At 50.8% G+C, this 23,167-nt stretch overlaps 8 protein-coding genes across 8 annotated transcripts; 2 read left to right on the top strand and 6 right to left on the bottom strand.

Annotated features, from left to right (window-relative positions):
* Window positions 1-392: 392 nt before the first annotated feature.
* On the bottom strand, window positions 393-1,247 carry T069G_00485 (uncharacterized protein; the record flags this gene model as incomplete). Its single annotated transcript, XM_056167695.1, has 4 exons — window positions 393-399; window positions 466-919; window positions 982-1,053; window positions 1,124-1,247. The coding sequence occupies 4 exons, from the start codon at window positions 1,245-1,247 to the stop codon at window positions 393-395; spliced, it is 657 nt and encodes a 218-aa protein (XP_056033011.1).
* A 1,332-nt stretch (window positions 1,248-2,579) lies between these two features.
* On the bottom strand, window positions 2,580-3,170 carry T069G_00484 (uncharacterized protein; the record flags this gene model as incomplete). The annotated part of the gene is made up of 2 exons (XM_056167694.1): window positions 2,580-3,097; window positions 3,158-3,170. The coding sequence occupies 2 exons, from the start codon at window positions 3,168-3,170 to the stop codon at window positions 2,580-2,582; spliced, it is 531 nt and encodes a 176-aa protein (XP_056033010.1).
* A 431-nt stretch (window positions 3,171-3,601) lies between these two features.
* T069G_00483 (regulator of volume decrease after cellular swelling domain-containing protein) lies at window positions 3,602-4,553 on the top strand (the record flags this gene model as incomplete). Its single annotated transcript, XM_056167693.1, has 2 exons — window positions 3,602-3,876; window positions 3,935-4,553. 2 exons carry the CDS (start codon window positions 3,602-3,604, stop codon window positions 4,551-4,553), a joined length of 894 nt encoding a protein of 297 aa, XP_056033009.1.
* A 377-nt stretch (window positions 4,554-4,930) lies between these two features.
* Window positions 4,931-7,696, bottom strand: T069G_00482 (uncharacterized protein; the record flags this gene model as incomplete). The annotated part of the gene is made up of 1 exon (XM_056167692.1): window positions 4,931-7,696. The coding sequence occupies one exon, from the start codon at window positions 7,694-7,696 to the stop codon at window positions 4,931-4,933; it is 2,766 nt and encodes a 921-aa protein (XP_056033008.1).
* Window positions 7,697-8,519: 823 nt separating this feature from the next.
* On the bottom strand, window positions 8,520-10,308 carry T069G_00481 (uncharacterized protein; the record flags this gene model as incomplete). Its single annotated transcript, XM_056167691.1, has 4 exons — window positions 8,520-9,190; window positions 9,245-9,744; window positions 9,815-9,974; window positions 10,149-10,308. The coding sequence occupies 4 exons, from the start codon at window positions 10,306-10,308 to the stop codon at window positions 8,520-8,522; spliced, it is 1,491 nt and encodes a 496-aa protein (XP_056033007.1).
* A 4,464-nt stretch (window positions 10,309-14,772) lies between these two features.
* Window positions 14,773-17,550, top strand: T069G_00480 (uncharacterized protein; the record flags this gene model as incomplete). Its single annotated transcript, XM_056167690.1, has 4 exons — window positions 14,773-16,108; window positions 16,157-16,237; window positions 16,289-17,382; window positions 17,449-17,550. The coding sequence occupies 4 exons, from the start codon at window positions 14,773-14,775 to the stop codon at window positions 17,548-17,550; spliced, it is 2,613 nt and encodes an 870-aa protein (XP_056033006.1).
* A 241-nt stretch (window positions 17,551-17,791) lies between these two features.
* Window positions 17,792-18,580, bottom strand: T069G_00479 (ubiquitin-conjugating enzyme domain-containing protein; the record flags this gene model as incomplete). The annotated part of the gene is made up of 3 exons (XM_056167689.1): window positions 17,792-17,892; window positions 17,989-18,183; window positions 18,334-18,580. 3 exons carry the CDS (start codon window positions 18,578-18,580, stop codon window positions 17,792-17,794), a joined length of 543 nt encoding a protein of 180 aa, XP_056033005.1.
* A 1,388-nt stretch (window positions 18,581-19,968) lies between these two features.
* T069G_00478 (uncharacterized protein) lies at window positions 19,969-22,926 on the bottom strand (the record flags this gene model as incomplete). The annotated part of the gene is made up of 1 exon (XM_056167688.1): window positions 19,969-22,926. One exon carries the CDS (start codon window positions 22,924-22,926, stop codon window positions 19,969-19,971), a length of 2,958 nt encoding a protein of 985 aa, XP_056033004.1.
* Between the last annotated feature and the right edge of the window lie 241 nt (window positions 22,927-23,167).

The following is a 23,167-nucleotide window of genomic DNA, read 5'->3' as shown; positions in this document are numbered from 1 at the left end:
GGTTCTGGTTAAAATCTCAAGAGTGTGAGTGGCTCAGGTTGTCGGTTGGTCGGCTGGTGTCTTTGGGCGTTGAATTTGTACAGAGCTGCGTGTGCCATTGTGAGATACCAACTTGATTTTTGCTCCTTTGCTCTATAGGGTTGATACGGGATTTACATTCACTTCTCTCACGAGCCGATGGAATTTGAATACATAATGTCAATGTTGTAGCTATATCTTTACCTCATTAAGCCCGTTTTCCAATATTATTCACCGTGAGGTGTTCCGACTCTTGCAAACCATTGCTTCCTTGAACTCCTACTCTTATGCTACTTAATTGCAATCCTTGCGGCTTCACTCTTCTTAGATGCTTCGATATTCGGAACGAATATCTCAATTTGCCGGTCTTCTTATTAGATCCTATAATTTGTTCGCCGTTTTATTCTCTCCATCAATTGCCGGTGTCGTCGTGGTATAATCACGCACTTAAACACCAAGAACAAAAAAAGAGTCGCAAGGAAAGCTGATGCGACGCCAGCCAGAGGAATCGCCCACTTGGGAATTCCATGACTCGTCGTGTCCGGCGTGATGCTTTCGTTTGCCGCTAGCGGGAACTCTTTGAGAGGGAATTTCAGGGGAGGGAACTTGGGTCCGGGCGGAAGAGTCACGAAGTGATCCTTTGGTTGTGTTGTATTGAAACAGGGGATCTTATAGGGGACGTCCTCCGGTCTAACGTAGTTGATGTCGGCACATGTGTAGAGGGTCATGTTACCGGAAGACGAGCCAGGGCTGGTCCTGTATGAGAGCTGCAGCGTGGCAGGATGGCCGGGTTTGACGTACAATGGAGCGTTAGGGAGGTTGATGCAGGTGACGCCGGCGTCGACCTCGTCGATCCATACGTATTTCATAATAGGTTGGAAGTCAGCCAACGTGTTGGGATCTATTAATCATTTGACGTTAATCAAAGAAAAAGATATATGGTATTTGGAAGCATTTACATACCTGAAGTGTATGAAACACCGAGCTTAAGATTCCAAGCCTTGGCTGACGTGAAAACAAGCACATGCCCTTGATCTATCATGGGTCAGGACACATTGTAACTGTGAAATTTCTCTCATTATATCATGGAGTCAAAGGAACGTACAATTGGTAAAGTTTACTCTACTCTCTGGATCCTCGAGAGATCCACAAGGAGCTTTATCCTCATAGGCATCTTCCCAGACTCTTGGTGGTGGCCATCCAAAGGATGCCGCGCCACTCAGTGCCATTTCTGCGGATGCCATACCAATGAAGGCTAATATGGCTATTGACAGCAAGATGAAACGAGACATGTTGATTATTATAACGTCTGTGTTATTGTCTTTGAATTGTTTTTGGATACTTGGTAGATAGATAGAGAGATTAACCGGAATTGGGTGTCATCAGGAAACACCTCCTCGAGAGGAAGAGGGGATGTCCTCCTCCCTTATAGTCATCGGACTCAGGCAACTGCATTAATGCATCGCACCTTTCTTCTTACAACGATGACTTGATGTAGTTGTAGATAAGGCTCGGTACTTTATATTTCAACTCTATTTCTAAGCCCCAACTCTCGTCTCCATAACTGGTTTGCCTCGCCGTCCCGAATCTTATCTAGACTAAGGTACACAAACTCTCTTCGCAGGTGCGCTTTTTCTAAGGACTAGTAGAGGAACATACCGCCATATGTATCAATAGATGGGATCCCAAATCACTGGTTCCCATCTCGAAGACACAATTTCTCGAGATTAGGAGACACCGACGAGACAGAAGCCCTCCCAAGCATCTAGACGGTTGGCAGATATTCCCTGGCTCAACAACGCAGCTTTGGGCGTGTTCCTAGGTAAATATACCAGAATATGCTTTCAATGTGACTTGATAGAGCTATTAAGTAGTACTCCATCAAATTCAAAGTGTAAAGGATGTATTTGTATCATGTGAGTAATTCTTTTTATTGTCCCCCCTCCTTCTATACTCTGGGTCCAGTCCAACCCAGGGGTCATATCGACCAGCCACCAACGAGGCTGCGAAAGTATATACGCAAGAGTACGTCTTTTCGGCGTAATTTCCTTCTTATCGCGAGTTACTTCGATAGACTTCTGGTATTTTGGGAGGCCTGAGCGACTCAAGTTGGCTTGCATAGCGCATCGTACCACTCCATAGCTTTACTCCGTACAATGACCTATTTGGTAGCGATCATATGAGATCTAGTAGATGGGTATAGATCTGGTAGATGGATATTCTTAGTGATGTAGTTGTATACTCTTGTCAATAGTCCAAGGACGCAATCGAATGCCCCTCGCCAGTAAGGAAGATAGCATTATTTCCACGTTCGATGATCCCAGTAGGGAAACACCGTAGAGATTACTAATGCTTCTCCAGACTGCTCGATTTAACGAGAGTTTCATTCTCGCCATTGTATGAGCAAAGTGGTATGGATGCGAAAATGTAATATATAAACCTCATTAGCAAACATTGAAAAGATATCCAGTTATTGTCCATGTATCGTGAGTAGCCATTACAAAACTCCAAACAAAGGAGAGCAAAGAAAAAATTCGCCAGCCGTAAAAAACAAGCCCCATCTATCTCAACGCCATATCACCAAAGGCTCGATCCAGCTGAGCGCCTTCATCGCTGGAGATATCCCCACTACCGCCTTGATCGCTTTGTCCCAGGGAAGTCGGCGGACTCGGCTCCAAATGAGGAGCTGGTCCGGTTCTTTCGGGCTCTAGCAGGCGAGCATCGCTATCCAGCCATCCCGGTGCCAGCCGTCTCTTCTCGGCAAGCTCTCTCTCTCTTATACGCTCCTCCAACTCCCTCAGGTCCCTGTCCGCGTCCTCCTGCATTTTCGAAATGTGTGCCTGCAGCGCCCGGCAAGAGGCAATGATGTCGTCGGGATGGGCGGCATGGCCGGAATTTGAGACCACGTATTTTGGCTTTGGCTGTGAAGAAGGGTCGTCTGACGCATTAGGGATGCCCAATGGTGAGGGGGGGATGTTGGAAGGCATCGTCTTGTAGTTGTAGGAGAGTGTAGTGGCAGTCGGAAGAGAGACGAAGGGCGATACGGTTAGAGGGACCTGTTCAAGCAGGTGATGTGCCCCTATGGCTCTTATATCAGCGTCTGTATTGCGGTGAATTAGGCAGCACTGGACTGACTCACGGTTGCTGTGCATATTCCGTTGCGAGGAAGAAGGAAGCGGACGTAGCCAAGGCGAGATGCCGCCTCGAAAGCTGAGTGGGGGCGAAGGTTCTTATAATGCTAGTGGTAATAGCGAGACTGCAGAGGATCAAAGTTTTTCCTGGAAGGTCAAAGGGCAGGGCAAATAATTCAGAAGACTCCAAGGTTCTTGGTGTTGATGATTGGTATGGCGGGTTGGGTATCTCAGCTGGAAGGAAAGCATTGCAGGTCCAGAGTCTAAAGTCGGCGGTCTCGCTGCAGCGCCGAGCGGGCGTGTCATCACTGGCCCCACGTCGCTATACCAGGCTTCCCAGGCTAGAGGCGGTATCGATAAGGCAGCAAGATGCAGCTACCCCACGATCTCGACTCTTTTTCCGCCTTGCACATCCCAAGCTCAGCTCAAAAGCTAACAACCACAAGTCAATCATGCTGCCGACAACAATTCGATCGCCGCCCGCAGAGGCAGACTACACGCCCCTGGCAGAGTATCAGTCACAGACGCCGGAATCCTTCACCGACGGAAAGCCAATTCTACACTACCATCTCGCTGGCGCAAAGGCGACAATCCCACGGTCACAATGCGGCAGCCTGGCCGTCTTTCCCCAGGATACTGCTACTGCTGCGGCACCAAACGACTCAAATGATGGAGAAGCTGCCGAGGAGCTAGCGGAGCAGACTGTCGATGTTTTTGCGACTTCAGAGTGCGTGCTTCATCCTTGTTTGTCCGAGTGTTTCGTGTGGTTATTGACCTGCAGCTAGAAACTTCATCATCTTCAGCCACCAAGCCGAAGCCGGTGTCTCGATCCCCTACCCTTCCATCTCTATTCACGCTCTCAAGACGGTCGATAGCTCGCAGGCTGTCTGGATGCAGCTGGACCTCGCCGACGGCGGCAGCGACGACACCGACTTCCAGACTGTCGAGCTTACCATCATCCCACCAACCTCCTCAGAAGCCAATTCAGCGCAACAGCTGTACGACGCCATGGCCAATTGCTCCGATTTACATCCCGACCCCGAAAATGAGGAAGACGATGACAATGAATATGACCGTATTGTCTTTGAGGGGAACGCTGGTCACGAAGCCATTGAAGGGTTCACTGGCGTCTTACGCGGCGTCACAGATGGTGGGCTGCCACCTCCTATGCCTGGTAGCGGCGGTTGGATCACAGCGGATAATGTCCACGAGTACTTTGATGCCGATGGCAACTGGATAGGTGGGGAGCAGGAGGAGGAAGAAGAGCCTGAGGAGCTCGGAGAAGGAGCTGGTAGAACCCGCCCGCGAGACGAGCTCGAGAAGGAAGATGATGTCAACGGACACGATTCAGCTGAGGATCCGGAGAGCAAGCGGCCAAGAGTAGACAATGGAGACAACGCGTAGGTTGCAATTATTGCAAGTAGACTGGATACTGGAGAAAGATGGTATGGCGTTTAGGTCAGAAACAAGGGGTTGTATAGGTCCCCTATTCAGTTTCTTTTTCTCAATACATGGAGGATTAAAAGCTAGTGAGTATCACACATCAAATTGTTGATTTTATGACAAAGGAAAACTAAAGATTAGATTTAAAGGTGCCATAGGCCGCTACCAACTAATATACATATTATATCTACCCAAAACTCCCGTTGACTTGTCTCTTATTATTCAACATAGAACCAAAAAAAATTTGTTGCGCACAATTACATTAGTATCCCTCACCATCGTGTCTTCCGAACAGAGGTAAAGAAAAGCCAAATATTACAATCTTCAACATCACTTGTTTACGCTCTTAGGCGTTTCTTCTTTGCGTCTCTTTCCGGCGAGCTGAGCAAAAACCCGTCCTTGTCATAGAGCCCCAAGCTCTCTATACTCGTTCGACGCAGATCCAGTTGCGGGTCCGCCTCAATAAGCTCCTCGACAGGGCTGATTTTCTGTTTCAGCATCTTCGGCGAGATGCCTTCAATGATTTCGACACTAGGCTTATTATAACTGAGGTTGAGGCTCTGCGTCTGCCGCTGCATCTGCATCTGCGGCTCGCTATCAAGCGCTTCGTCCAAGATGCAGGACAACCGCAGCCCCAGCCCTTGGAAATCTTTGCCGTAATGGCAAGTTTCTGAGCGGCGGTGCCGTGCTCCTCGTGTGCTGTATCGGGAGGTGACCATGGACTTTGTGTTTCCGACGTTGAGATAGTGTTTGCTGCCAATGTTTGCGGTGCTGAAGCGGATGGACCGCGATTTCGCCAACGCACCGCTGCCGCTGCTGCTGAGCGAGGCTGGTAGAGTAGGTGAATCTCCCTCTTCACCAATTGCTGAAGCCAAAGACGCCACGCTGTATGTACTCAATACGCTGTTCATGCGACGAAGCTCAGCGATGGTGCTGCTCAGTCGAGGGCCGTGGATGGATCGATGAGAAGGCGAGGACGTTAACGCACCCGCCTGGTGATCGGCAATGAAAGACTCCAAAGTGTAAGTAGAGCTCGCAGTGGAAGCTTGTCGCATCAAGCCGCCTCGTGGCGCTGGCGAGAGGATCGTGACGATGCTGCCATCTGGGCCTGTGATGCTAGGCGGAGGCAGCGGCAGGGATCGCTGAGACGGTGCCGTGGCCATCAAGAGGGACATAATCTCTCGCTCGTCATAGGGTGATGAGGACGACGACATTTCAGAGAACTTTGATCTTCCCGTTGGTGTCGTGGGACTGGATGATGCCGAGTCACTGCTGTCAATCCAGTCGACTCTGGCTGTCTCATTTGCAGGAACCTCGGTCACATCAGAATCAACTGACATCGAGACGAAGCTGATTTCCGATGGAGCCTGAGGAAGATACGGAATCTGTGAAAAATCAGATCCGTTGGCACCGGCATTTGTCTCATATTCTGCCGATTGCGGTTCGAGCAGCAGGGGAGACATCAAGCCCCCGTATCCTATATCGGGCGGTGACATCGCTGAGAGAGGCCTCAATGGCGGCGGGCAGGAAGGCTCGCCCGCCATGAATCTTGTCAATAAAGGTGAGCTGAGCGTCTTTACCCGCCTCTGTAACTCGACATTTGCAGGGCGCTGCCGTGCCTGCCAGCTTGGCCACCTCCTTGGTCCCCCCTTTTCCACAAAGGGGTCATCCACCTGTCTTTGCCTGGGTCTCTCTTCTTCCGGCTCGTTTGTGCTATAAAGGGTGGAAAGCGAACTCGATTTGTCGCTGTCAAAGGACATTCGACGCTCGGGGCTTCTCTGTGAGGGGCGTTGCTGTGGTGGTGGCATCGAGTGATGCTGTACTTGCGGGGGAGGCAATTGCGGATATTGCAGATGGGGGAATTGCATTTGGGCGGTCTGCATCTGAGGAACCATCATCATCGCTATATGAGTGTTCTGTCTCTGTTGGCTGTTTCGTGGAGGGCTGTGCCTTTGCAGACTTTGTGACTGATCAGTTGTGTTTCGAGTTCTGTCAGAGCTTCCAGTCGGCTCTATCCGCCGGTCCTGCTGCTGCTGCTGCTGCTCTCGTCGAGCGCCTCTGACCTTGCTGGGGCTTGAACAACCCCCTGGAAGTTTGAGTTCTTGGGTCGCTGCCGCAATCAGACTATTCGCAGCACTGCCAACACTGCTCGTAGAGTTATTGCCGCTTATTTTCTGAGATGGGCCTCTCTTAGGCGGACTTCCCGACACGCGAAGGCTACCGCTCGATCTCCCAGATGCTGTGGTGCGTTGGCTGTTATGGCTGTGAATCGTCTTTGTGGGTGATCCATTTACACCAGATGATCTGGATCCCTTAATAGGAGACTGTGATTTCTTCTCAGAGAGTCTCCGCTCAGTTGATCGCAAGATACCCTTGAGATCCGAGTCCGTTACTGAAGGCCGTACGTGAGCTGGCTGAGGAACAGATATTCTCGGTGGTCCAGCTCCTGTTGGTACGCCATTATGATGCATTGATGTGTTTGACATTGGAGCCATTCTCGGCTCCGTCTGGCTGCGTGGCAGCCATCTCGGCTGAGGATGATGCAGAGGCACTTCAGCTTGCATTTCCACTTCCTCCGGAACCACATCAACGTTGGGAAGTGTTGGTGCCATGGTAAATCGGCCATCTCCCCCAAACCAGGAGTCTCGCGCGTTCCTCTTGTTTCTCGCCATCCTGGGTCCGTGCATATCGTCCTCGTCCACCCAACTCCTCGATCTCTTCCTGCCCCTCGAAACGGTCCTTCGCCTCTCAGGCAGCGGAAGACTCTCATGTGTTGGTAATGGAGGCGGTTCATCATGTGGCCCAACGAATGAAAAGCGGCTGGAAATTCGACTGGATAGCTTGCAGAATGATTCAGACCCCAGAAGCCGTCGCTTGGTCAATCGCGATGACGACGGTGGTAACCCATAGTTTTGAGCCGCGAATGAATAAACCATCTGCGGTCCAGGACCACGACTCTTCTTCACCCACCAGACGAGAAGCAAGCCAACCGTTGTGAAAAGCAGAATGCCACCGCAAAGAGCAATGGCAAGCAGCCATCCCAATCCTATGGGATGATCAACATGCTCGGGATCCCGCCGGACCAGGCGCGTCGCGTAGCTCATGTTTGCTGCTCAGTTAGTGTCATTCGACGACTTCCACCTCGTTCATCACACGGCAGCGTCGTAGGCGAACTGGGATACCGACCAGAAGCGCACGCGTGTAAGAGCCAAGAAGCAGAAGGATTCAAAAGAACAGGAGCAATTGCGTTTCGGGCCCTCCGCCTTTTGTCGTTGTTTCTGAGGAATAACATAGTTTGTAATGCAATGCAATGCAGAGGGCCATTGCTTGAAGTTTGATTGTTGCTGCATCTCAGGAATGCGTTGCCTGGCCCGATCCATTCCACTCAGACCACCATACGCCTGACCCTCCTCTGGAAAACTGGGAATTTGAGACTCGACAACATGTCAAGTATGCAGTGTTCCGTATATAAATAAACACCTGGTAATGCCAAAAATATGATAAATAAAACGGCTCTGCCATTATCCATAGTCATGCCGATTGTGCTATTCTCTTTATCTTACAAGGGAGAGTTGCCTCTTTATTCTCTATTATATCGTGCCAGTCACACGCAGTGTGGGAGTATCAAGGCCTAAGAAAAAAGAAGAGAAAATCAAGGCCTCACATAAATTGAATAAATAAAATTAAATCTCACTTAATTGATTGTCACGTAATACATCTGCCTGCGCAGCTCTCGTTAAATCTTTTGATGCCAAAGACTGGATAAACATCGTTTTTTACCCTATGAACAAAGCCAGCAGCCAAATGTTGATTCAATCATGCCACACTAAGCTCCTAACTATCTGGATCCTGTCCAGATTCACAAGAAAATCTTTCAAAAATGACGAAAAAGGAGGGCATCAGCCTAGTCTATCTTCTCTCACAGATTTAGAGCTGTCCCTGGCCGTAGACGTGGTTGTGGCCGTGGCCGTGACCATGAGCACTACGTCGGTGCTTGGCAGGACGAGCACCAGTCGCAGTAACAGTCACAGTGGTCGAGGGCTGGGGCTCCTCAGTAACGGTAACGTAGGCCTGCTTCCAAAGGATTTCGCTGACAACGTGGCCAACAGTGATGTACTGAGTGCTGATGACAGCACCCTCGGCAGCTGGAGCACCTGTGGCTGATGGGTTGCCAGACTCAACAGCAGCAATCTGGAAGCCATATGAGCTATCAGTGGCCGCCTCCTTGAAGACCTGGCCGGGGAGAGGAGAGCCCTTCACAGGCGCGGTCACACCAGGCTGGTAGGGCAAGGTAGGAGCAGCACCGCCCTTGGTGGGAGTAGCACTGGGCTTGCTGTGACCGCCGTGGCTGCTGGAGGCAGGGCCAGTTCCACCAACTACATCGCCTCCAGGGAGCTGGTTGAAAGGACCGTTGCCAGCCTCTCTACGCAGGTTCGCGGGCATGTCCTCCAGGGTGCACTGTTCAGCTACACTTTGGTCAACGATGTTGAAAAGGGGGCAATCCTGAATAAGACCAGAGGGGTTTGTGCACGTGTTAACGGCCTGCTGCAAGAAGTCTTCCTCCCAGCCCATGATGAAGTCACCGTGGAGTCCGTAACCTAGCAGCATATCAGATATTGTCATTTCTTAAATGATTCGCATGTTAAACTTACCAGTCACATCTCCGTTGGACATGACGAATTGGCCATCACGACCAGCGTAGGCATTGGTGTTCCAGATAATCTCAAACAGCATGCTAGGAAGACGCTCAGGGTAGCCTTCAGGGCAGTTACCGGTCATGACAAGGTCAGGGAAAGCAACGTGGTCCTTGTGGTTGGCACTGTCAGTTGCGTCACCTCCCTTCCAGCAAGATGGGAACATGATCTCAAAACGGATACCATCTGCGCAGTTGGCATCGAGGTACGCCTTATCGGGCATGAAGTGGCGATACAGGGTGCCCTCAGGAGCCTTGGCATAGTTGAGGCAGTTGAAGCCAATGGCACGCTGAGCCAAGATCTCCTGGGTAGTTTGACCCAGAGAAGCCCAGAGAGATTTTGCGGGATCTGGCTGAGTTGGGTCACCAGCAGAGTAGGTGCGGCGGCTAGTGTCGCCAGCGACCATGCGGAAATTGGTAGGGAAAGCCTTGATGTTGTCTCCATAGAGAAGATAGTATCTAGTACCTCGTATTAGCTGGGCTGTCTGGAAGATGGCGGTTTTTTCGAATATGCAATGAGGCCACTTACGCAAGCATACCACCAACTTGGGGGACCAGCTCAAATTGCTTAGTCTTGGCATCTTGGAAGTACAAGGCTGGGTGCCAGTAGGCAGATTTATCTTGTGTCACACGGCATGATGTACAGTTGCCATTGAGGAGTTCGGGGGTACCAGAGGTTTCGGAAAAGCCTTGGAGAGCATGTCAGTGGCAACATCTTATAGATGAATCTGAATCGGGGCCAGGAGTTGGAGACTGTTTAAGCCGAGGACCATTGATCGAAGGAGATAGTGACATATCTCACAGCAATCCCTCCCCTTAGAGACATAACAGATCCAATAGCCCTGAAAGAAACCGATACTCACCTGACGATCCGTGAATAGCGTGCATGTGAGGCGAATCAACACCCGGGTAAACGACCGGGTCCATTCGTGCGAGACCAACACGTCCCTGGCACTCCATACGCCAGAAGGCGTCGGCAACGGCGACCAGCCCCGCGGTGACGGCGACTACAGACTTGAGCATTGTGATAGATGATTATCCAATCTCAAGGTGTTGCTCCAGGCAAGACTGATATCAAGAGTTGGTAAGGAGTGGACGACGCAACGAGGCTATCTAAACAGAGCGTTAGCGGTTTTTGGGCCGCAGTCGATTGTAATGAAAGACAAGAATTGAAAAGAGTGAATTGGCGAGAATGAGAGGAGTGAAGAGTGAGAGATGAGAGAGCGGAATCAGATATGATAGAGAGGAGAGGCATGGCAGAATGCGGTGAGAGCCTGCAATAAGAAAAGGGAAGGCGGTCCAAAAGTCTGCGGCTCAGGAGGAAGGCGCGACACCATCACCAGTCGAATAAGCAGTTGGCAAGAAGCAGACCAGATGTAGCCTCAACTGCAAGGCCCGTCACTAACGGGGATTTTTCCTCGTACATCTGCAACTTCACAGAATGACGCAAAAGGCACTTGGTGTAATCGGCCAATTTCCCTCGTCAAGTAGCAGCTGCGCCGAAGAGCCAATCGCTTCATTGTGATCCGTTGCGTATGCGGGTTCCCTACAGGTCGAGGTAGGCCAGATCTGTATGCGCTGCTGGGTATGTTTTCTCGGAAGGGCCGTACATGATGCCAAACGAAACTGTCAAACTGCGAAATACGAAATAGGCTTACCAAAGTATCGTCGTTGTCGTCAAACCTCCCCAAAAGAGAAAACGGGTCGAAGGTGATGCACAAACTTGTGAAAGACTTTATCTCTCCTGCTATGTTCCCAACCTCGCGAAACTGCTCCTAAACCAAGGATTCCAGAGAAGAGTCTTTCAGTCGTTTGATTCAGCACGTGTCCAACCACCAAAAAGAATTCCTCGCAGCACGTCAGTCGCGGTGTACCAGGTACCAAAGTTTCCGCTTTGCGACACAGTCGAAACGGTCCGATGGGAATCGATACAGTCGGTAGACAAGTTGTCCGAGTTGAAATCACAGCTTATCGATGCGCAAGGGTTGTCAGTTCAAAGAGTGCAAAGAACGATCGGATAAGAGCGATATCCAAAGAAAGTCAGAAAAATCGAGTCCCAGAAAATGGGAGGAATGTGTATAGACAATTGAAAGAAGGAATGTACGTTGGTCGGCCGAAAGGAATGGTAAAGAACGTGGGAATGCAGAGCAAAACACACGACAAAGCGTAAAGAGAAAGGAGCAGCGCGAAATGAGGGATGAGAGTGGTAGTAGTAGTATACGGGTTATTAAGGGCGATCTTGCTATCGACAAGGGATGGGGGACTCCAGGTCCTCGCGCCAATACCGATGTTCGGGTAGTTTGGTAGGGAAAGAGAGTCAAGGACAGGCCCTGGGGATCGATGAAGAGAATGGGAGAGATGATGGATGAGACCAACAGCAAGCGGCACGGCGCACCGACTGCCTCTGCCGCTACACTACGACTACGACTACCATCGCGGCCAAGGTTTTGAGAAGTGCAATAGCCGGCTATCAGGCATCTCTCGTTGGCCATGCACCGGGGGGGAACACTAAAAGCAGATTACGGAGGATCAAGGGTTGACAGTGTACCCCAACAATGGACCAGTCAGGCCTCGTTCTGGGTAGCCCGACTTTCCAAACGCGGCAAATTCGAATGGCCACGGTCACTAGCAGGGGTTTCGATGAGGAGCATCTTTGCGATGAGAGGGGCGTTGAAACTTCGCTTGCCGCGAGGTATTTGCCTAGGTTTGCTTGGGATGAGATGATGTAATGACTCTCTCTGCGACTGATTGGCTAAAGAGTCTAAGAAATTCAGAGACATGGAGTTGAACAGGGATACTCATGGTGCCCCTGGGGAGGTTTTTTTGTCCGACCCGCGTGATGATACCACTTCAGGGACCATTACTCCGTCGACTGGGATATCATGAACAAAGCTTTCAGCCGACATCAATGCAATGCCTAGCCCCCTACCGCTCGCTAGGGAGGCTGTAGATGGAGAAGAAGATGGACTCAACTTCTGCCTCCTGAATCCAACTTATGCACATGACCGCTGAGGTGAGTTTGGACCCTGCATCAGGAACAAGGCTTGCGGCTGAGAAACAGACGACACTAGATTTCAGCCAGCCGAACGCCAGCCGCTGCTCATCATCTATAGCGCCCCAGTGGTGCGGCCGCCTGCGCCTGTAGTTAATTACAACATCTTATTCCAACCACGAAACAGCTTGGAACTTTGCACAGCTTCTGGCGCCTATGACGATGCCGGTGGAGCCTCAGGCCATGCGATGCGTAAATAGGCTGGGGGGCCAAGCATGTCGCTTCCCGTTCATCTCAATTTTGCATCGCAGAACCAGGAGAGCACAGCAGTCGGTCAAGCCGTAGATTCGTGGGACCGCAGAGGGCCAGGCATGCCTGTTACTCGACGGCAAACGAAATGCTGTGGTTCATGAGTTGTTCGCACGACATGGGCCATCGAAAGAGCGAGCACCGGGCAGCAGGATGGCCTTCCTTTATTCGAGGCCGTCGTAGCGCCTGTTTGCTACTTTTTCTTTGCCACGGGATGACGGCGCACTCGCATAAGGCCATGGATTTTCAGGGGCGCCAAGATGGAGGGGCCACCACAAATATGCATTGCATTGCATTAGGGAGACCCTGCGGTCATTTGAAACGGTTTCATCAGCAATGCCGACCAATCAGAAGTTAGAATCTGCCCCAAAGCAGCAGCCCCTGCTTCTTGTGCCTGGCGGGAAGACGAAGCCAACGCAAAAATGAACAGAGAAGCGATGTTGGCTCCCAAATCTGTGCAAGTCTGTTTGCTGCTCCATAATGGCAAATAAGATACAGGTTCGCTCTGAGGCGTAATCCTGTGTGCTCATCTGCGGGAAATCAGCTAGGCTCGGTGCAGCTGCCTCCTGGCTTGTCTGTTTGAGCCTCCCTCTCGTCAAGGATTCAGAATGAGGGGTTATGACTTTTGTTTGTTCTAGAAGGCCCTGCCTCTATAACGGCCCCGTGGAGTACTCTACGAGTACGGAATATCGCACATACCTTTTCCACTCGCTTGTCATACAGTAAGCGAGGCAAGTCCGAATGCACCTTGATCGTCTTGCCGTATTGCCAGAATCATCTCATCTCGCTGGCTTCCGGTACGAGCATCCGCATGCGATGTCAAGCTATCGCCGAGACTTGGCACCATTCAGCCGCCTGTAAAAGCCCTGCCGTTGGATTTCGCGAAATACAATGCACAAGTTCTTTCGGGAAGAGCGAGGCTGTTAACGAGTATGAGCATGCTCTCTCAGGAGAGCCGGAATATGAACTGGCGACCTTTACGATGTTGATCTAAGGGGTCCGTAACCCGCCAAGATCACTAGCATCCAGCTGAATCGTTTAGTTTTGACAGCTTCTGATCCGATGACGAAATCGAAAAGAACCCAATGTTTTGGTTTGCCAGGAATCCATATCCGTATTCCGATCAATGTGATTTACTAGCCTAACGAAGAAAACGATCGGCAAGTGATTCACAATCCCAGACACGTTATTCGCCAGGGGCATTTATGGTGTTCAGTACGGAATACTGCTCCAAATGGATCACTACAACTTGTGTGTGCAAGTAATGGCGTTCTGCATACTGTATGTAGACACGCTCACATGTAAGTTGTGAAGCTTGATATCTAATGATCAACGGAAAGTAATTCTTTGAGAGATGCACACGGAAATTCTGACATGAAAAGGGGAGTTTTGGCAAACGGTCGCGTCGAAGTTCAAGTGAGCTTACAAGATTATTGAGGCTATATAGCTCAAATTAAGCCGATGAGGTAGCATCAAACAACGTATCCGACGTGGTGTAGTGGCTAGCATACCGCGCTTTCACTTGAAAGTCCCGCGGCGATCCGGGTTCGACTCCCGGCGCCGGAATTATCTTTTTGATTTTTTACCTTTCTATTACTCGCCTACCCTGCATCTCTCTGTTTTGGTCAAATTTTCTGATAGTGCACGCAAGTCAAGATTCTGAGAATGTTTGATTGCCTGATATTTAATTGTTCATGTCCTTTTTGTTTCTTTTCAGCTGTATTGCGACATATCGCAATGCGCAATATGACATATTGGCGAGGAGATAGTATAAGAGTAGCCGTGGTGAAGCAATAGCGTGAGGCCATTACAAAGTACAGGCAGCACATCGAGTGCAGGTGACCAATCAACTTTCTGTCCCAGTATTGAGAAGATTTGGGCAAGTTATTTGGTACATTAATCAGAGTCATAGAATATGGGATTCTCAAACGCAACTGCATATTCACTTGATGCGAAACAGAGAGCATTTGCTGTCAGGAACAAGGTCATGTGACCTGGAGCTGTAGACAGATTCGTGCAGCTGCCAATGATACCAACCGGAACCCCTGCTTTTTATAGTCGGCGGTTCGCGCAATCAAAGGATCCCCTCTATGGGGCCAAGCGGGAGCGATAGCCTCAGCCTTCATCGCGACAACGGACTGGCTATGATTGACATCTCACGATAGCCAGCAACACCTTTTTTCACCATGGATGACCTTTCAGGCCTCGATTGGTCTGCGGACGCATCGGCCAACAAGCCGAAACCGATGGCTGTCAACCCTTCATATCCTCCATTCCGATCGTCGCCGTCTCCCTTTGGCACGGGACAGAGCACGCCTCTGTCCACTCAGAAGTCAAACAGCCCGGCGCCCAAGGCGGCTCCTGCAAAAGCTGCGCAAGATAGCTTCAGCAACTTGAGCTTTGGCCTGCCAAAAGCCACCCAAAACCTGTCACTAGCTGAGAGACAGGCGCAGCTCGAAATCGAGAAGCGGAAGAAAGAAGAAGAGAGACGGAAGCTGGCAGAGGCGCAATTTGGAAATGGTCAGCAATGGGACTCCCTAGGGTCTCGAGGCTTCACGCCCAGCCCGGCACCGGCACCCAAACAACAGCCTGCACCCGTCAAGAGCACAGCAAATGACGACGACGACCTATTCGCGGCATTCAACAGAGACACCAAGGTTGACAATGCCAGTCATTACCCCCCACCTCCGCCAGACAAAAGCAAGCTGGACTTGGCCGACCCCTCAGCATGGGGATCAACGGCGGCGGCCTCTAGCAACGGCGGCGCTGCTTTCGAGCCAGAGGATGATGATCCTTTTGGATTGCACGAGGTGAAGCCTGCTGCCTCAGCTGGAGGTGGCCGTGGCACCGCCACCAGCGCAGATGACTTTGATTTCTTGGGAGATCTCGGACGGCCAGTGGACGAGATTCGAAAGGAGCAACAGGCCAAACAAGAAGCCCTGCGAAGCGAACCAGGAAAGCCGATTGAAGATGACTCGAGCTCCTCCGACGATGACGAACCTATAGAGCGAAACGTTGAGCGGGTGCCTAGGGTGAACAAAGACCCCTTCGACAAAGCTGTTGCGCAACTTGTCGATTATGGATTTACACCCGAACAGGCAAGGAGGGGACTTGTGGAGAGCGGAACGGGTTTCAATGCCCAGGCAGCTGCCAACTGGCTCCTTGATGAAGCCCATAGGAAGTCCAAGGAGGCATCGCAAGGTCGGAGTTCCCAGGGTAGAAGTTCTGCCGCCACAGGAAGCCAAAATCAGCGTAGCGACAGCCGGTCTCCTGCTAGAGGAGAGACCGATTTTGCAAAGACAGCTGCTGCCATGGGAAATACCCTGTTCAAGTCTGCCAACACCCTGTGGAAGACGGGACAGAAGAAGGTGCAGCAGGCAGTTGCAGAACTCCAGCAAGACGTAGGATCAGACCCAACCCAGCCAAAATGGATGCGAGATGCTCAGCAGGCGCGGGGTCAGCCGAGGCCTCAAAGAGCTGACGCCGATGTCACAGACGAGGCCCTTATGCTCGAGTCTGGCGGTAGACCGCAGCAAGCCAGGAGCAGCAGCAGCAGCCGTCATGCCGTAGACCCAAGAGCTGGTCCCCCAGGCCCTCAGATTTCGCGAACATCATCGCCCGCCCTGTCCTCGGGAACACAGAGTCGGAATAGTCCTGTCCCACGATGGCAACAGCAGACAGCGCCACCGCCAATGATTCCAGATGCAAGATCAAGGCTCAGCAGGCTAACGGCTGATGATGATGACAGCTTCTCCAGCTATGTAAGTGCCAGCAGAAGAAAGAAGGCCAGCCCAGCACCGGAACCACCAAAGAAGACGGAACCTGAACCCGACCTCTTGTTTGGTTCGCAAGCACCGAAACCATCACAGCGAACTCCCTCTCCGGCAACCCAGAGACCAACACCAGCTGCTCCAAGTCGGCCTCAGCCTGCACAGGCGCCCGCACCTCCGCGCAAAGTTACACCCAGACCTACCAGACAGATTCCTCCCATCAGCCCCGATGCATTGCAGGCGTCAACATCGCATAGACTACAGGGAACCACGCATTTCAAGCGTGGCGACTATGCCGCAGCCCATTCATCTTACTCCTCGTCTCTATCCTCTGTTCCTTCTACGCACCCCCTGATGATCGTCTTGCTTACAAACCGTGCTCTGACGGCCCTGAAAACTGGAGAACCTAAACAGGCAGTGACTGATGCAGACGAGGCACTGAAGATTATCGGGCCTGGGAATGGCCAGGGAGAGAGTGTGGCTGTGAGAAATGAATCTGGACAGGACGAGAGCCGTGATATGAAAGAGCTCTACGGCAAAGCCCTGAGCAGGAAAGCAGAGGCCTTGGAGCAGATGGAGAAGTGGGCAGAGGCTGGCGCTGTATGGAAACAATGCGTCGAAGGCGGTGTTGGCGGACCTACCGCTGTCAAGGGCCGCCAGCGATGTCAGGACGCCCTCACTCCGAAGCCTAAAGCTGCGCCGAGGCCTGTGGTCAAGCCTCGACCCCAGCCAGCTGCCAGCCGTGCACCGCAGAAAGACTCGGAAGCGGTTACCAGGCTACGTGAGGCTAACCAAGCCGCCGCTAAGGAGGACGATGAGAAGTTTGCCCTTGCGGATAAGGTTGATGCTAAGGTATCCGCCTGGAGAGATGGCAAAAGAGAGAACCTGCGGGCTCTGCTGGCTAGTATGGACCAAGTGCTATGGGAGAGTAGTGGATGGAAGAAGGTTGGGCTGCACGAGCTGGTCATGGCGAACAAGGTCAAGATTACGTACATGAAGGCCATTGCAAAGACTCATCCTGACAAGGTAAGGAATCATTTGAGCTTGAGCTTTTACGAATGAGTCCGAGAAACATGCTTACTGGAGTGTTAGCTTCCACAAGACGCGAGTACCGAGGTTAGACTTATTGCTGGATTGGTTTTTAGCACCCTGAACGAGAGCTGGGACAAGTTTAAAGCGGACAATGGGCTATGAGGCGGCATACTTGACAGCGTTCTTTGGTAAACAGGGGAGTGGCAGTAAAGACGGCGTAGTGGCAGTTTCCTACTGGTTGATGACGACGACAACGATGTTGATGATGGATACAGATGCACAATGATTTCAGTGTTTTACCCAATGATTTCTCTTCCCCTTGGATTATCTTCGCCATACGCCATGCTAGCCCCCAATCATACATACACATGTTTATATAACAAATACATTAGAAGTCGCAACCCTATCCGTTGAGATGAAGCCCCATCCAGACCACATCGTGTATACCCATCTCTGCTTCTATCTTGGCGGTCTTACCCTCTTTATATTCCCCCTCCTTTTTCGCTAGAAGAGAAAACGTCTTTGAAAGAAGACCGCACTCTTACAAACCCAACATGCGCCGAACACCGTCACGGACTGTCTTTTCGTACTCATCCCGACGCTCGCGCCACATCTTGGCGGCCTCGACGTTGGCGGGGCTCTCGTCGTTGGGCTCAGCTAGCATGCTCATAACAGAGATGAGGATCTTTTCGACGGACTGGATGGGGGACCAGCGCTCGGAGGCGTGCTCGTAGTGGTTGGGGTCGTCGCCGGGAGGGTGGAGGATGGAGATGCAGACGAGGCCGCTGGGGTAGACTGGTGTTGCACATTTCTTTTAGCTTCTTCTTCAACATGTCCTCTCAGACTTATATATTTTCATTGCTCATTTTGTTTCCCTCTCAACGTGTTGGAAAAGCCGCCGTGGGGATGTATATATGCCTTAGATGGGTATAAAGGGCCACATACCGTTCGGATGCCACATGTCAGCGAGAAACTTCATCGTCGGCGGCGCCAGCGGATAGTCCTTGGGGAACTTGAGCTCTGCGGGGAAAACGCCGCCCTCAAAGGGAGTTCCCTCGGGGCCCTGGATGAGGCATTCCCAGTGCAGCAGGTCGTCTTCAGAGACGGGGCCGGCGGTGATGCCTTCGGGCGGGTTGTTTGTGAGGGCGCGGTATTCTTGGAGGAGGCGGCGGTGGGCGGTGGATTGGGCCATGGTGGGCGGATGACCCGCGAGGGAATGGAGAAAAGTGGAAGAGAGAAGAGGGAGAAGGAAATGCCGTTTCTTTTGGTGGTTTGGGGATTGTTTGGATGTTGAGAGTTGGAGGTTTTGGGTAACAAGCGGCGGAATCGGAGCCGCGGCTTAGGTGGAACTTGGAGCGGGCGTGGCGTGGAGTGGCGGGGTTTCGGGGCGTTCAAGATCTTGAGACTTGTGGCGTCGTTTTTGTCGTCTGCGCCACAGTTGAGTTTGAGTACCACAAGAATGTACTTACAGACACCGACGTGCCGTTGTATGACGGCCGCATTCCTACTGTATGGCTAAATGAAGTGGTGTGCAAGGGCAAACAAATGACTTGCAGCTTGTGTTTCGTATTATGGAATGGCATTATGGCACATAAATGTCGGCTAAATGATTGTTGCCAATGAGGCTAAGAAGCTGAACCCCGATTTCTTTCAGGCATTTATTACTCGATATGAAGTACTTTAGCTGCTCTTTTACGCAGAGAGCGGAATAATTCCTAGACGGATGGTCCTGTGTATGGCATAGAACAAGAGAAGGATGGGCAGAAACTGGGTGCTATCCCTTGAAAACGGCATCTCGTGTATGCAATACATAGTACAGTATGAGAAAATTGATACTACCTTCCAGCTGCCTTCTATATGCGAGCTGCATGTTTCAATGTTTGTCTCATGCGGCGATACGAAGCGGCTGAGAAGAGTATGACATGTACGCCTTTTCAGCTGAAGCTGTGCATTTACCTGTGCTATAAGAGACCTCATCTTCCCCCCAAATCCCTTGGAAGGCATCTTCCATCTTTAATCTAGAAACAGGGTCTTACAGTGAAAATCCAAATCAAGAAATCACACTTGAGAATATGAGATTCTTTGATCCTCTGCTCATTCTCCTTGTGGGAGCTGTTGCTGCTTCCCCCTTAAAGGATCGCCAGAATGACCCAGATTGCTACGACATTTGCTTCAGTGGACCTCTGCCATGTCCTTCTAATAGAGTATGTACAATGTGAACAAGACTCATATTGTCTAATGCTCAGCTACTAACGAAATTTTGCACAGATTTCCAAGGAAATAGTGAGCTTCCTCTTAACATTACCTTCCATTCCACAGTGTAGTACTAATACTTATGGACAAAAAGGATGGCTGCTGGACTTGCTGCCTTGTGTAAAATGCAATGATTTCAGTCAAGAAGGCATCTATAATACCATCAAATCTTATACAGTGTAGACATTCAGATACATCAAGCCAGATTGTCCTCCCTTAGTAGTTACATCTCCTCTCCCAGTTACTTGTTTCCGTGATAAAAAGCTCAGTGAATCGTCCCAGTTCCATAGCACAGCCCATTCCACTCAATCCATCTACATCCCCTCGTTACATCACACAGCAGTCATGGCCTCTAGCCCTTATCACCGGTTCATTGAATGCAATCGCCTTCATGGCCTCTTCAGGCCAATACATGAAATTCGCCAAAGTTCCTCCACATTTCTCAAATGTCTTCGCCATCGTCTTCAGGAGCTCGTCGTCCTTGCCATCGAGAGCACGCAACGAAACAAGCAGTCTTTTATCTCCTTGGAAGGCGGCTAGGTCTTCACGGGGTTCTTTGGTACTATACAACGCCCTAATCATGGCGCTGCCGCTGGTTTCAGCCTCCTTCTCAAGCTCTTCGAAATACTGCAGAAATCGTATTGTGATCCATATATAGTTGAGACTCGAGAGGGGTCGAAGCCCACCGCAGAGGTCGCCGTGGATGTCGTTCCAAAGCATGCTCAGAACCATTTCGGCCATGAATTCGCTGTCTCGGATTTCTTCATTATTGCGTGACTTGATTGGTGCTTTGCAGGTGTTTCGGAGCCAGGAGAGCTGTGTAGAGGCGCAATCCGGTAAGCGGAGCGTCATCCGAGAGAGCAATGTCTGCCTGTCATTCATCAAGGTTTCGAAAATTGGATCAAGAGCCATTACGAAGAGCTCATCCATACCCGCGAAATGAGCTCGCTTGACTAATTCCGTTTTCTCCAACGTCCAAGGACACGATGCTGAGTTGCGAAAGCGTCTCGTTTGGTTGAGCCGAATCATCCCCAGAGCCGACCACGGCTCAATATCGCAGTCCGGGATGCGTGATGGATCCCAATCTGCCTCTTGATAAAGAAGCAGAGTCGACTTCTGCTTGAAAAGGCGAAGAACAACCAGGCCTAGAAACTCGCGGGCGCTAGTAATTGTGGATGTTGCTCGCCGATTTGCCCGATCCTGAAGGAATTCCTTGCGAGTCACCATCTTGTGAACATGGGCTTGAAAATTTTCGACAAATCTATCCTTGGGGCGCACTCCTCCATAGTAGAAGCTTTCGGAAAACATATCGTCCAGCCGATTGTACACAGATATAGGTCGTTGGAGGTATCCCTTTTGCACCAGCATGTTGTGTAGATGAAGGACCAGCATCGGTTCTCGCATTCTATCCCACAGAACCATGATGCTTCGATAAGTGAGCTCGATTGCTTCTGCCAGGCCGGCGCCGCAGAGAAAAGGAGAGTAATCCCACACGCCATTGAAACTTGTCGCCGAGAACCGAGAGGGCAGTACGGCCCCTAGCTGTTGGAAGAGTTGACATCTTCCCAAGGCGGCGGCGAATTCAATACCGAGTTTCTCAAGAACCACGATGCAGTCCATCGTGTGCTCGAAGGCCTTGTCAGTAGTTTGGAAGCGCTGATACGTCGATTTGAGATTCTCAGTGTCCGGGAAGAAACCATGGCCCGATGCTGCCGGGTCCCCTTGACCGAGAAATATCTTCAAATCACGCCGCGGATGAAAGCCTTTTGCAGGATCGATGATGATATGGCCCTCTACACCGCTGATTGTCCATCCGCGAGAAATGGTCCAGGCATCCATAATGCACTGAAGGTAGAAGACGAGGTGAGAGGGGATCTTGTGGCTAAAGGCAGTGCCGGGCTTCTGCATCGCAAGCGTCGTCACCTCTGCGGCGAAGTCGATCAAGCCAAATATCCGGTGATGAGATTTCAAGGGGCCAGCGTTGGACCAGTCCATTTGGTCCAATACATAGTCTTCTCCCTTGGCATCCTTGCCAAACAGAGCAGCACACGCGGTGACATTGACAAGATCGTACAGCCAGTTGATTGTATAACTGCGTCTCCACTTGATTCTCTGCTCCTTGGTAGCATCTTTTAAGTTGACATGAGGATGCCACTTGTCAAGCTGAGCAAGCATCCGCTTCGTCGGCTTTCCGCTTCGCGTCTTCTGATAATCCGTGATGAAGTCGACGAGATCTTCGTATGCATGGATCAGGAAAAGCTCTTTGATATCCAGCGACACTTCAGTTGTTTTGGCCGAGTCTTCCCCCTTATGGGGCTCGATGGTAAGACGAAATTCCTTTTCTGCCTTCTTGACGTCCCCCTGCGTGAGGGTGTGCATGACCATCTCAAACGATTCGTAACCCGGAAAGTCAACGAAAATCGTAGATTCGGATTGCTTGACCATTGCCACAGCAATTTTGGCAGTAGTAGCTGCTACTGCAGTATTAAGGTTCTTGTAGGCTACTCTCTGCCAAAAATCCTGCAGGAATGATCGAAGCTGAATCCAATCTCTCGTCAGCGCAAGCACCGCCATGACATATTCCGTCATTTCATTGTCCTCAATGATGCGGTAGCTTTCTAGGGGCACCTCATCAAAGAGTTCGTTGGTTGCTTTTGAAGACTTTCTCCGTGTCTTCTTTCCATTTACTTTCTTTCGTTTGCCTTTGCCAGCCCGTTTTCGTCGTTTCTGCTGAGGAGACGCGACACTGCTGCTTTCTTTGTCAGACTCTTCATGGTTAGCACCGTCACTCTCTGGATCGCTCTCTAGATTTAAGACTGAAAACTTGTTGGCAGTGGTGAAAATGCTGGGGCCAGCTTCCTCTTCGTCGTTCTTCGCTTGCTTCTCCTGATCATGTGATGATAGCCACGCTTCACCGCCCAGGATATTAAACGCCGTGGTGAGAGTATCGATGAAATACTTGTGCGTCACGTTATTTCTTTCGAGCTCTTCGTTGGGGTGTACAGATGCAAGCTGCTGAAACTGAGAGTGGTAGATGGACCGCAACTCGATCACGGACTGAAACAAACTAAATATCATAGATGGTATTTCGACACCTTGTTCCGCAATAATCTCAGCCATGGAGACGAGGTCCGAGACGGTGACCTGACCTGTGAAGTTTTCCAGTAGTGTCTCATTCTCGGCGGCATCTTGAGACCGAATGATGCCGTTTGAAGTCTTGACGAGCCAGTACAACAAGAGTCTGGTGTCTTGCTTGTACAAGACATAGAAGTTATTGATCTGCATGGTCGACGATGGATAGCCAATATCTGTAGAAAAGCTGATTCAAAAGCCCGTAAACCTGGAATACGGATGCATAAGGATGGAGACTGATCCTGACGCGTGTTTTCCTCTCCTCGCGCGTTGCAGCTGGCAAAAGCCAAGGCTCACAATAAACACAAACGGCCTTACTTCAACTTCAACCCCTTATCACGTGGCGACAAACGTTGCCACGGCTGCCAGCTGGCACAACTGTCAAGTTGAACCT

This window comes from Trichoderma breve, chromosome 1 (assembly GCF_028502605.1).
Source record: "Trichoderma breve strain T069 chromosome 1, whole genome shotgun sequence".
In the NCBI taxonomy this organism is placed as follows: domain Eukaryota; kingdom Fungi; phylum Ascomycota; class Sordariomycetes; order Hypocreales; family Hypocreaceae; genus Trichoderma; species Trichoderma breve.
Note: the sequence above shows the minus strand (reverse complement) of the source record. Positions and strands in the feature narration are given on the sequence as shown.